Raw genomic sequence first — 14,292 nt, 5'->3', positions numbered from 1 at the left:
TCTCTTTACAATTTTTATTATTGCAAGATGTCATATTTTATTACAAAAGCAAAACATTTTGATACAGATAAAATAATGATCGAATTGCATAGAATAACACTAACATAAAAATGTACTGTAAAGAACTACAATATAAAGAAAACAAAACAGTTCACAAATGGTCAAATATGGTCAGCAGTGTATCAAATTTACTATTAATTTGAAAATATTTTAAAAGTAAGAATGAAATAACATTTATCTCAAAAGAATGTTGTATTATTCCTTTCAGAAATTGGCTGAAGTTTTCACTGATAAGAGATAGTGAAAGTAAACTATTTGAAGAAAAAAAGATGTTGCATATTTGTTTCATAAATGTAGATTCAACTAACATATTGAAATGATTTTTCAAGTAAAGATGGATAGTGGCTGGTAGTGAAATCCAGGAAGCGCGTTTTGTCCTTGTTTTTAAGGAAGGGGGGCGGAATGATACAAGTAAAAAAAACACCAAGTGAATTCATTTTAATGTTGTCTTAATGTTATCAAGATAAAATAATTGAAGTTTATCATTTATCTACTTGACTAAAATGTTCATTAATTCTAGTTTTAAACTCAACTATTTAAAAAAATAAATCAATCCAATGGGTTAAAACTGGTCACTCTTACAATTTCCATTTTGATGTTTATTGTGTAGCAGATACGTTTTATTGGATTATTCTAAACTTTGCCAAGATTTTCATTAGCGACCTCATAAGTATGTTATTTGTAATTTTCTTAGTTTTAAACCATTAAGAAGGTTTAACTGCTTGTATTCTATCATTTTGTTATTACGTTTCACTATTTATGATGTTTCACAAAGCTGTGAACTCTTAATTATCTTCTTGTTAGTGTCTGGATCATTTGACGTTTTACGATTGATAAAATAAAAGTTTGATATTTCTAAGGTCTGTTTAACCACATGACAAGATTTTTAAAAAATGACAGACACAATGTCGATCCATTCAGAACGACAAACAAGATTCAGTTGCAGTTATAAAATATCAAAGGAATTTCAAGTAGTCTATAAATAATTCCGAAAACTTTTCCCACTTGAAAAAAACTCGATATGTTGCATAGATCGCTATACCTTCTTGATTTTGGCCCATTATTTTTTGAAAACCAAGTTATAATATTATAAACAAAATAGTTTCATAAATCAACCTAAGGGTCAGGAAATATAGTGACCGACTTACTGTTACATGATAAAATTATGACTTCATTAATCAGTTAATGGAAGCTGTTGTAAATCATCATAGTTACCAGTAAAAAGATATCTAGTAGTAATGGAAAAATTAGTGAGGTTGGTGTCATGGTTTGTATAACAAAATACTGTTTAGGAAATGTCATGAGTAACTTCTTGGAAACCAATAATCCAGCACTGTGTCCGGGGACTAGGAAGAGTAGTTACTTTACACACGGATAATATCACTCAATCTCTATAGAAAGTGCTAAAAGATTTTGAATACTGAAGACCCTGATTCCACTTGGTCTGAGTAATATACCCCTGGTTTTTCCGAAAGATAGTCATTTCTTGGTCAAAAGGACTATGTTGACTACAATTACTAGAACAATGAGGAATGAAGTCAATTTTATAATAATCTTAGAAATGTAAACTAATAAACATGTAGAAAGATCGTAACGACAGCTGTTTTCTGTGTATTCTGTCTAAATAATCGCCGGAAATCATATCAGTCCAAATACTCAAGTGGCACACTAAAGTTACTGGTACATTTCTATTTTAAAATCTTGTTTTAATTACAAATAATAATGTAAATTCTGAAAAAGCCTACGGATTGCATATCAATTTACGCGAATGATTAGGTTTATACAAGTGGGTGACAACATTAAAATGAGGTACATGAAGTGAAAAAACGTTATTCATAAGTTATTCTGACTGAACACTTGTTACTGAGGTAATCATAATGTTAGACAAAATACAGACAGAATTTGTAGACAGAGGTAATATTATTTCCTAATTATTTTCGGATTGCACACCGTAATTGCTAGCAATCTTGCAAGGATTTGGCTGTTTTTAAAAGTTAGTGTATAAAAAAAACACAAATGCACTAATAAGATGACGTAAATACAAAGTCATGTATGCTTTGGAATTACAGGTATTACACATTTTCTATGGAAAGTATAGTAATCGATTCATTCACTAGCGGAGCAAGTTCGTTAACATAACACTCGTGTTCATTACGAACTGGCATCATCTTTGGGCTGAAGGAAAGTAGTGTAAGATTAAGAAATTACAATACAACGTATTGATTTATAAGGAAGATATTTACCATTACCAACAAAAATGTTGTACAAAACATGATTTAATGACAAGACTCGATAATCATTTGATATAAACTATTTGTTACTTACGTTATAAATGTATGGTATTGTATACATGAGTGATCTTTACAAAGACAGGGGATTTACCAGAAAAGGCAGATGAAATTATAGTGATGGAAAAATTATTGATTGTTCATATATTAAGCGTTTGTAATGGATTGTATGAATATTTTTGTAAATCTAATTTCTTCCTCTTTAAATTTTGTGAAAAATTATGTATAAATCGGCTGCAGACGAATATTTAATGTCTGTTAACTTCAATATTTCACTAGGAAAAATGACATGTTATAGGAAACACATGTATTAACAGTTTAAAATGAGCATCGAATTTTTATGAATACAGAACTTAAAATCAGTAAAATAAATTGGTACAATTTGGCCTTACAATTAAATGATAAGTGGTCTATACATAATTACTTACTTTATTGAAGAAAATAATAACCATCATTCATGGTCTTTTTCCGTGATTAAATTCATTTCTTTTCGTGAATCCCCAAGTAAGTATTAAATTTAGAAATTTTTGCTGAGTAAGCAGTTAGCTATTTTATATAAAATCTACAATAATCTCCTCAAGACTGAATTCAGTAAATATATAATCGTAGTTACGTGGGGTACCAAACATTTTTTACTTGAAATTTTGTTCTACTTAATTGTTAATAAGTAGTTAAATGTGACAGAGACGATTGAAACGATTCAATGTGCTATAGAAATCTGACAAAAGAATGGAAAAATTTACTGAAATCAAGTTTCTCCATTCAATTCTAGCACGTTATTTTGTTTTAAATATGAGAAGGAAATGTAGCTTATGTAGGCAAGTGAAATGTCACCAGGTCTCAACCAAACCATAAGGCATGTGTGTCATTGAATGTCGAAAAGTTGGCCGATCCTCACCCAAGTCAAGGCCAATCGACGCGCATCAATATATTACACACCATAACGACTGGCCCATATAGTAGTGGTCGCACTCTGATTCTTCTATCCACCTTTCTAATATATTTCTGTTATAATGTTATGTTCGTTCATACGGTCATCAAAGTAGCCATAGTACCTGAATACGACGAATTTATATAAGGTGATAATTGAGAGATGTGACTTCGATGTTAACTAAAATGTCACATCATTCACGTTCAACTAGATTAGGCTTGTAGTCATCGACAGAGATTACTAACATTGGTTACCTACATGTTCTAATCCTAGATTTATGAAGCTATTAATTCTTTCTATTTTACACACATTCCTATTATTCGTTTAGACTTTTTATATACTTCACATCTATTACCTAAAGCAACCGAAGTGCTGCAGTTCATCTGTGCGAACGTTATTTATAACAGAGTGATCTCTGTCCATAAACCACGTAACACAAGTTTTAGAGGCCTTTTATGATACTCTGATCATCAGAATACTTAACAAAATGGATGAATTTAATTTTAGGTCTCTAGGACTCCATTTCTGCTGAGGAAACCTGGATCAGATATCTCAGTCACTTAAGTTAAACCACTTGACTTTAAATCTACATAAAATATTCTGGTTTTTCAAAATTTAACTAGTCAAGTCAGAAGCCTGTAGATACTTTGGTCTCAAATTTCCGAACTTTGAATTACATTTTGACATAAATGTTTAGTTGTGTGTAAAATGAACACACTTTTGCTGTTTACTAGCATCTTTGGAGTCCTTTTTCTCAGTGTCCATTTTAGCAACGTTTAGAAGCCAAGTAAACTGGAATATATTACAATGTATGTGTTGCTGATGATATACTGGCCTCCGACAACAAGAATTTATAATACAAATGACATTTTTAACTGGCGATCACTAACTAAAACAATCAACACAGAATTGTTTCCAACGGTTTGATCTCTCACAGTTTATTCAGATTCACTTACGGGCTACAACAATTCTTCGACAGACAACACAAGTCACAAAAGCTATAGGTTCACTTTCTATATGCAAATAATGTAAAACTTCAGTTTTAATTGTACCAGATTTTATGCTCATTATATTTTTGACTATTCTCCAACAAATGGTCAGGATCTGACTGGTTTTTGAGTACAAAACATTTCAGATTTTCGGACGCTACCATGAAATTGACATAATACGGATTAAGGAATGTTCATGTTTCAGTGTCATAAGTGTTGGAGACTATTATGAGCTTCCTTAATAAGACCTACCCGAGTTTGATGATCGCAGCGGAGTAGCATATAGAAAATGGATATGTAGGATTATGGTATACTAATAATAGAGCTTATCCTAAAATTGTAGACTTGTCATGATATAACTGCCAAATCCATAAGAATTTACGTAGAAGTCATTTTATCTTCTACACCAACTCATCGAATCGTAACAATCACCAATACATGATGTAGAACAAGCTTAGGCTAGAGATAGAACAACATATTTAATATGAATAAAAGATATAAAATAACATTCAACAAGGATCACGTCTGCAAGGACAAGCCATGCCATCCGATCAACCCCAATTAATTCAATTCATTGTTCCCGCCTTCTCTATCGTTAGGTATTTCTCCGCGTTAAATATTGAATATCTATTTTCCGAGTAGTCTCGTGTTCACCTTCGAGGATTGTGTGGTTATGGTCCAATGCCATTACAAATATAAGGTTTTAATATATTTAATATACAGTAAATACTATCTAAACGAGTGCATAAAGAGAATTAACCACTGAAGTAATTGTGCGCATGATTCTCAAAAGAGCCTGTTGTACACGAACAAATCTAAATTTAACAACTTAAAAAATCAAAGATAGGTCCGTTTACATAACAGGACTGCTACACTCTAAAAGCTAATGTTCATATCCATCAAAGCATGATTGCATTCATAAGTTAAGCACACATAAATGTGATACATACGTTTTTATAATCACATTTTTTAACCGACTCCAATTAAATTAAATTAAAAGTGTGTAGATTTTGAAGGATTTAAGCGATCGGAAAACAACAACATTAGCCGGGAAATAATATACTCTTATATTCTTCAAATAGATCACAGTAGTTAAATTTCCATGAACCATGATTCTCATGGTACTGGAAGTACGGTTCCATCAAGCACTTTTGGAGATAAATACGACGCAATCGTAGATAGTAAATAAGCTTTAGTGGACGTCTGGATTATTTGTTCATTTTATTTATCCGTTCAGTGTCAAGAGTAATCCACAAGATAGTAACCGTGTAATCGAAGTAGCCAGTAGATACTTTGATTTGCTTTGCGCGATGATGAATATCCCACAACATTTGCAACTACCAGGTCTCGCATCCTTCATGATATCCAGAAAACTCTTCACCGGATAATGTGGGTGAATATCTTTGAAAAAATAATTCAACATCAGCAACGTAAGAAACATTAAGACGAAATCCCTAACAGTGATTATCTGATGAAATATTAGTCATTTATCTGCTCTCAATTCGACTTAGGTAATTCGTTACTACAGAGTGAAGTGGTATTAAAGTTCCATCCGTAGGTCGAATTCTTGATCTTGTTTTACGACTCGACAGAAGATTAAGTGCTATGGAAAGTGTCCTGATTTGGTACGCATTTACTCAACATACAATGCATAAATGCCTTATAAACACCTCTGTAAAAATTCTTTACTTTTGCTAGCAAGTATTAAAAACTACGGGTTTGTTCGTCCCATACATTTTGGCAGGATGACAAAAAGTTTATAGATGATATAAAGTGGATCATAAATGATTGTCGACATTATGTAAAGTAAATCCCATACTCAGTATTTAATTAGCGATAACACACAAGCAGAATAATCAGCTATTGCCATAACAGTTAGAAATACCAACAAGATGTTGTAGCCTTATCGTAATTCTAAGAAAATAAAACCGAATACGCACTCTCTTTTTATTTGTCTCGACATTCGTCGGTAAAGTCGAGTTCGGCAAACGAACGAAAAAAGATGTGACGGACTCAACCAAATGGCAAATAAATACTTTAAAGACTGTAAACCGATTCGTCATCGAGGTCATGAACAGTGTGAGTGACTATTTGATGAAAATTCTTAGTAGATGTGTAGGAACACGACTATCCTGCAATACGTCTTAGTGTTTACTCTATGTTTCAAGGCTCACCAGAAAATTACCCGACAAAATGACCATATAGAATAATACCCAAAGTGTCATACGTTGAGGTGACAGATAGTCACATCTCCTGATACGAATTTATTTTACAAGTATGTTCTATTAAGTGTTCATCCTGAATTTAATTGTTGGATAGAACTCTGATCATATAGTTTAAACAAACTCGCGTATTGCTTAATAATAGAAGAGAATAATTTTCTAGACAGCCATGTGATACTTAATAATTGTTTATTACCTTTAAATCAATTGGAGTGCAAACAACGCATGTAACTATTCTAGGGTTACTGCCAGTCCCAAACCCACAAAGAGGGAATGTTGGGTGTGGTGTCGGTAACCCTATCCTTTAGAAAAAAATCTTGCCATAAAAACCCCAACCAGAATAAACAAATTAAACCATCAAAAGTCGTCCTCTATTCAGTTTACCTTCAGGATTCAAATTCTGCACTTGCCTTGTGATCTTTCCATAACTTCCTTTTCAGCTGAAAGCTGGTTTCTTTATCTCCCAAAATGGGCTGCAGCTCTTCTAGAATTACTTCCCGTTCCAACTACGGGTAAACGATAAGCGTTAGACATAGGGTCGACAGCCTCTTACCTTAGAAACCAACCCTGCTAAAAAACGCTAACCAGATTAAACTATTTAAACCGTTGAAACTCGTTCCTTCACGTTGAAGGAAGAAATACGACGCCTCAGGATGGAGGCCCACATTCTTTGGATGTCATGAGGTCGATGCTCCTTCCAACAACCAGAGCAACAATTTTTATAGGTACATGGAGCTTTCAGACAATGCGGTAGACCGGAAGGACTAGTCAAATAGCTTGGACCCAGAACCATCAAAGCATTAGTGAAAACAATGAAAGAGGGAGCTACAATGAATGTTATTCAATGTCTTGCACCCACCAATGATAGCAACGAAGACGATAAACATACGCTTAATATAAGGATGAAGTCAATCATAGAGAAGTGGTTGGGAAAAAACCTGGAAAACTCGACGAATTTAAGATAACTCTGAGCAAGAGGTTCCAAGCCTTACAGAATCTACTGAAGAAAAGAAGAAATTACCATGAAGGACAACTGGAAAGGAATCAAAGAAGCCCCGAATTCAACGCGTCAGGATGTAATGTGCTACAATAAGGATCAACATAAGGAATGGATCTCTATAAAGACCCTAGACAGGGTGACCACTCACCTGCAGAGGCATCACACTACTGTCAGTACCAGGAAAGGTTTTTAGTAGAGTTTTGCTGAACCAAGTGTAAGTTTCAGTAGACGTCCACCTTATAGATCAGCAAATCGGACTCTGTAACAATTGGTCGTGCACGGACCAAATCGCGAAACTACGGAGTCATGGAATTGGATGAAACTCGTCACTACACATCAACTTTCTTGATTATGAGAAAGCGTTTGACAGCGTGAATAGGATAACCTTATGGAATGTTCTTCGACATTATGATAACCCCCAGAAGATTGTTGACATCATCCGGAATTCATACTATGGACTACACTCCAAAGTGGTACATGGAGTACAGCCGGCAGGTGCACCTCCACATCTTGGGATAAGCATGGAATAAAATGGACATGTTGGGTGCAACCAGACGACGTGTAATTCGAAGATGACTTAGACTTTGTATCTCATGCGCAGCAAAAACTCGAGGTCAAGAGAGTCAGTTCAGCAGCAGCCTCTGCATCAGTAGGCCTCAACATACACAAGGAAAACATCAAGATAGTCAAATACAGCATGTAGAAAACCGACCCAACGACAACTGATGGAGAAACTGTGGGCGAGGTGGAAACTTGCATGTACCTGGTCAGAATCTTCGATGAGTGTAGAGGATCTGATGAAGACGTAAAGAAGAGGATTGGAAAGACAAGGACAGCATTCCTACAGTTGAAGACCATATGGAACTCAAAACAATTGTCAACCAATATCAAAGTGAGAATCTTCAATACGAATGTCAAGACATTCCTACTGTACGGGGCTGGATGTTAGAGAACTACCACAACCATCATCAGAAAGGTACAAGTATTTACCATCAATTGTCTACGAAAGATACCCAATGTCCGTTGGCCGGATACCATCAGCATCAGCCTACTATGAAAGAGGGCAAATCAGCTTCCACGTGAGGAGGAAATTAGGAAAAGACGTTGGAAGTAGATAGGACACGCATTGAGAAAATCACCAAACAGAATCTCGAAGCAAACGCTAGCTTGGAATCCTAAAGCTTGAAGAAGACTGAAGGATACACAACGTAGGGAATCGGAAGCAAACATGAAAAGGATGATTGGCAACTGGAAAGAACTGGGAAGGATTGCGCAGGACATGGTAGGATGAGGAATACCGGTGGAAGGCCATTGCCCATCCATGAGTTATTACTGTGAAAATAGCGCTATTGCTAATTAGATTAACTGAGCTATTTACTTAGGGAATTTTTAACAAATATTACTATATAAAAAAACCACGGCGACACGGATGGTGAAATAACTAGCGTGTTCGAAAATATATCATCAATCTTAAAAAAACTATAAGTCTTATATGTCTATCAAAATAATCACTATCAGAGTGAAGGCAAGCATGTTATGAACGAATAACTCAGTGTTGTTTCCTGAATTTTGTTTTTGTTGATCCACTCACATGACCTTGTGATAAATAGTAAGCTTTCAAATAAATTATGCGTTGTTGTATGGTTCATACCAATTTCTCACTAGAGTGCAATTTCGAACGTTCAACATAATAAAATACTAGTTTTTAACTGTACTCGTCACGCAAAGTTAACAGGAGTTTTTCCTGAAGGAGCTACTAATGTGAGTGACTTGTTTCACAAATGAACAATATTATTTCATTCCTGAAGTCACATGGTAGCGTACTGGAGAGATTACAATTTATGAACGAACAAGTCAGATATATGTTAACAAGTCATGAAATTTGTCGCAAAATTCATTCATACATTTGCCTAAGTAGAGTTTTGGCACTATAGCTGATATAAGTGCGTAATGTAAAACTTTAATCTAGTTTTTAACCATAACCATTAACTGTAAATGAAGGTTCTAATCGCTTTATATACATTCATCACATAATGGCAATTTGAGAAATACATGTTAGTGAATTTCGAGTTTACTATACTGCATATATGCATATATGCATATATCCGGTTCTAAAATTTTTGTTTAGAATTGCAAACGACATTATCTGTTACCTATGAAAATAAGAGATGCTATACATCCTGAAAAGTTCACAAAATGTAAGGTTTGCATTCCGGAAAATTTTCTGAGTTAAAAAACGAATATATTCGAGCAAGACCGCGATTACATCGGGATTTTTACGGTTTTGTTTTTGATTTTATTCTTGTTTTTTCTTACATGATAATTGATTTAATAATGTGGGATATCAGTGAACGACTTTGTGTAGTAGTGCTAGGTTTATTTTACCATGCAAGAATGAGTTTTTTTATTCATATTTACTTGGTAAGTGTTAAATCTTGGTCTCGTGTATAAGTTACTCTGCAATTAAATATTGTTTACGACCTAAGTAGTCTGACTTATACTAGTTTATAGAGAGCCTGATAATCATTTATTGAAGTCATAATCTAAGACATAAAGTTTGATATATATATATATATATATTACAAAATCAACGATTATTAGAAAATTGTAAAGCACGTTCTTTAGGGACTGGATACGTTAGTCCAAATTTTTGGAATACACGTCGTATTTTCGCTAATATTATATTTTCGTCGTTACATATTGTTGGGTCTCAAAAAGTGTATTTTTCGGCTTTAGATGCCAGATAAAATTTATGTTTCATACGTTTAAGAGCAAACAGCACTGATGATGACGACATAAGCCGTAAGCTATGCGAAGACTCGTATGACTACACTTCTTATACACACATCACACAAGAAATCATAAAATAATTGGACGTCAAGGGATTTTAATAGAACCGTTCTTTAGATTTGATTTTCTGCTTGTGGTTTTGTTCTATGTTCGTTTTCTTCAACATAATTCTTGCGTTTCCCCGTAGAAATCAGCTTTCATGTTGTGGTAAATTCTTCATACGATTCACGAACGTTTTTGCCTTTACATACTCACAGTAGTATTCCCTTCTTGTGATACCATTTCTGATCACAAGTTATTAAACCAGTTTATTTTAGTCCAAATGTGTATAACTGTTAGTCAAAGGTTTAAATTCATTAAGAGAAAATGATTGTACAGCACTTGAGCTTGGTGTTTATGCAATTTTGTTTTCCTAGCAATGGTTTTTAATTTGGCCCTCACCAGTCTGAAAAAATCTAAACAGCTATTTCTGGTTAAAAATTGTTCAAAAGACATCAATTGATAAATATCTGTTTACAGGTGGATTAATATTTTTCAGAATCCTGGTGATTTATTCTTAAATGGAAATCTTCAGACTTGGAGAGGTTGGACCTCCTAAAGATGATGATTTTCATCGCTTTAAGATCTTCGTTAAAGACGAAATAAACTGGAAACGCCGACATAAAAAGAAGAATGTAGAAGTTTTTACACGCTCAACCCCACATACCAATATGAAGATGATCAAAGTTGTAGCCATATTTCCAGACGTATCGTCGCATGTGATATATGACATGTTGCATGACAACGACTATCGATCGTCATGGGACAATACTATGAAGGAGTCGACTGAAATTTGCCGTATTACATGGAACTGTTCTATTGAGCATTTCGGATGTAGGTTCCAATATATTTTAACGTTTGTAGTCAGAGCACCATTTGCGTTTGCTAATCGCGACTTTGTTATGTTGCGCGCGTGGCAACCATATGAAAATGAATACATTATATTCAATCGATCAGTATTCCACAAGGTAAGACTGTTTAACTTCAATTTCAACGAGTAGAAAGTGCCTCCACGATCAGATTATGTGCGGGCCCTGACATTCATTACTGGTTATGTTATTACTGCCCTTAATCCTGTATCATGCCAAATAATGTATTTAACGCAGAACGATCCGAGAGGTAAACAACGTTTTTGATTTTGACTGAAACTTGTAAATTAAAACAAACTGACCGTACTCTAGTTTGTTTAGCGTTACTCGTATTTAGTAACTTTTTGGCTATATTCATCGTTTTTTCATAACCTATTGGAGGTAAAATTTATGAAAAGTCTTAAGGGCAACGAATATTGTCCAAATATTATTTTTAAAAATCCCAAATTTCGATGTGAATTTACTTTAAAATATAGTTCAAAAGATGGACTTAATGAAATATTGCGTTTCTTTTCTATGAAGTTAAACAAGCTGTGAACCGTAGTATTTATAGAACACACCGTAATACGCTGTTCTCTCGTCGACTACATGCAAAATAGCTGGGTTTAATCTTGCTCCCTGAATATTCTGATTTTTATTTCGTATCGAAATATTTGTATTATTAGTAAATAACCCATCAAAATTGAGAATTGGGAGAAACAACGACAAATAGTTTCCCAGAGCTTCCAGTGTTGTGAAATCTATTTTTCTCTTAAAAACAAAAGATAATCATATTAAAAAATTACTTGCATGTAATTTATCACTCGTTTAGTCACTCAGGTGAGATTTAGGTCCTTTGAGTAGCTTTTGCTGACAAATTGGAAGAGACTAAGCCATACTGTAAAATTCAGTTAACAGTTGGCAAACTTTGATAAACTTCTGTTTCATTTTCTATAGTGAATTTATAGTGTCATTTCGTTGTTTTTTTATTTGATTGCGGGGTTCCAGAGCCTTTAGTCGTATACTTTTAATTAAAGCTCACGAAATCCTTTGAAAGAATTGAGGAAATATGGTGGCATATATTTCAAAGTCAGTGTGAAATTTTGACATTGTTCAAGTTATGGCTAACTTTACATGAAGTTATTCCTGTGTGTTGGTATATTTTCAATGTCTACACCAAAGACTATGTTCAGCTTAAGACGAAAGTATGCCAATACAGATCGATAAATTGCAGTTATTGATATCACCTTTGAGCAAATTATTAACACTTACAAACAGACGTAGTTAGTTGAAAAGAAGTAAATAGATGTAACTATGGTTAGATTAGGCTCTATAAAAATCATATCTTATGTCATGACTAGCTTAGTAGATAATGAGAGATTTCACAGTGTGAATACTAGTGCAAGAAAATCGATTCAGGTTTCCGAACTCTTCAGTCACACAGAATAAGTAGTACAGAAATTTGTTGGAATGGATTATGGAAATGACTGATGTATGGATCAGCAAACACCAGCTTCTAAGATTTACAAATATTTGATATTTATCAAGACGTTACTTATCACAAAAATCAGATCACAGTCATTTTATGTAATACGGATAAGGATACAGCGGACAGTGAATTGTCGGCCTTAAAGTGGATAATAATAAGTTTTGCCTTCACAGTGCCTAGCTTCCGTTACAAAAAAGAATATGATGATGCTGTAGCGTAATTACACACATTGTTTTCCACATAATTACAACTAACTCTTCACATCAATATAAAAGTAAAAGAAGTAAAAAGGGGCACCAGTATTGGTCGGAAAAAAACAAAATTTTTAATCACTATTCAGAAAGATTAAAATGATGGGTTGGATATTTGATAAAGCTTCCAATGTATTGTCTGATAATCGTAATTAATTTTCTGGTATCTACTCTATCTTATAAAAAGTAAGTAATACTATGAGGATAAAATGTAAAAAACATTCTACAAACTGCAACGCAAATAAAATAATTTCTATAAGTGGCCAGATAAGGTTGAATTAAAGGTGTTGTCTTTTTCTTTGTTCTTACAAATGGTAACATATTCCGGTTTTTTAAATAAAGTTTTAATGTCAAGCAGAATAGTTTGAAAATATACTCCAATTTTTCAAAAACCTGAACTTAAAATCCAAAAACAGAAATATAAGTGTTCGTCATACATATATTCACTACTTTAAATTTTGGCTTTATTGTTTCGTCCGGTTTAACCTATAGGTGATATTCCATCATGGGCAATAAACCTAGCAACCACAAAGGTGGCTCCACGTCTTGTAAAGTCACTTCACCGAGCTGCTCTATGCTACCCAGGTTGGAAAGCTCAAAACCGACCAGAATTTAAACCATGGCGAAATCCTGAACAACAAGACAAATCAGTACCTGCACTGTGTTATAGTGATATTTTGAGGGAACCCGACTTTTCTCTAAAGAAGATTCATGAAAAACATGTGAGCAAAGAAAAAGCCCTGAAGGAAGTTGGTTTACCGCTTGACACAAGGTTGGATGAAGATAGCTCCTAGTTATTTATTTTTTGTTATGTTCTACTTGTTTATTTTCAAACCATGTTATATAACCTTTCATATGTATTGGTTAGATCAGGTTTATTGATTAATTAATTGATTATCTTAAATGACTCACTGTCTATTATCCTTGTATTGGTGTTCCGTTATGATATTCCCGAATTCCATGTAGTTCAATATTCTAAGGGGATAACATATATTTAAAGTTTAAATTTTTAAGAAAATGAACAATAGATGAACTAAATGTTTTGACTTTGTTTTACGTACTATTTCTGAGAACTTCTTGTGTAACTTGAGTAAAGCTTTTTTTTATCATTAAACACATGTGAAGATAAGAAGCCACATGATTACATTAACATTGTAAGCAAAATGAGACGATCTCACAAATAAACAAGATCAGCGCTGTATGTATGTAATTAATTAGATTTTAAAGTATTTAGTCTCTAATTACAAGTAGTATCGTCGATTGATACAGGCGTATGAAATCAAAACAAGACTTATTCGAGGTGAAGCGTGTTCCATTAGAGGGATTTGTCAGCGACATAAACCTGCACTAAGTGATTATTCCAATTTGTATGTTTACAGATCATA

The 14,292-nt window shown here is 33.7% G+C and overlaps 1 protein-coding gene across 1 annotated transcript; it reads left to right on the top strand.

The window, feature by feature from the left end:
* The first annotated feature begins 9,094 nt into the window (after positions 1-9,094).
* STARD10_1 (START domain-containing protein 10) lies at positions 9,095-13,813 on the top strand. Its single transcript, XM_012945962.3, has 4 exons — positions 9,095-9,251; positions 10,819-11,287; positions 11,321-11,438; positions 13,400-13,813. The coding sequence occupies exons 2-4, from the start codon at positions 10,841-10,843 to the stop codon at positions 13,699-13,701; spliced, it is 867 nt and encodes a 288-aa protein (XP_012801416.3). The 5' UTR covers positions 9,095-9,251; positions 10,819-10,840; the 3' UTR covers positions 13,702-13,813.
* The last annotated feature ends 479 nt before the right edge of the window (positions 13,814-14,292 follow it).

The sequence above is a fragment of the Schistosoma haematobium genome, chromosome 1, assembly GCF_000699445.3.
Source record: "Schistosoma haematobium chromosome 1, whole genome shotgun sequence".
Classification (NCBI taxonomy): Eukaryota; Metazoa; Platyhelminthes; class Trematoda; order Strigeidida; family Schistosomatidae; genus Schistosoma; species Schistosoma haematobium.
This window is presented reverse-complemented; position numbering and strand designations above follow the sequence as displayed.

Bases quoted from the DNA above. Each gene is read 5' to 3' on its own strand.
- STARD10_1 (XM_012945962.3), top strand. From the start codon at position 10,841: ATGGAAATCTTCAGACTTGGAGAGGTTGGACCTCCTAAAGATGATGAT. The intron at 11,288-11,320 runs GTAAGACTGTTT...TTCAACGAGTAG, and splicing joins ATCGATCAGTATTCCACAAG to AAAGTGCCTCCACGATCAGA. The intron at 11,439-13,399 runs GTAAACAACGTT...TTTAACCTATAG, and splicing joins AACGCAGAACGATCCGAGAG to GTGATATTCCATCATGGGCA.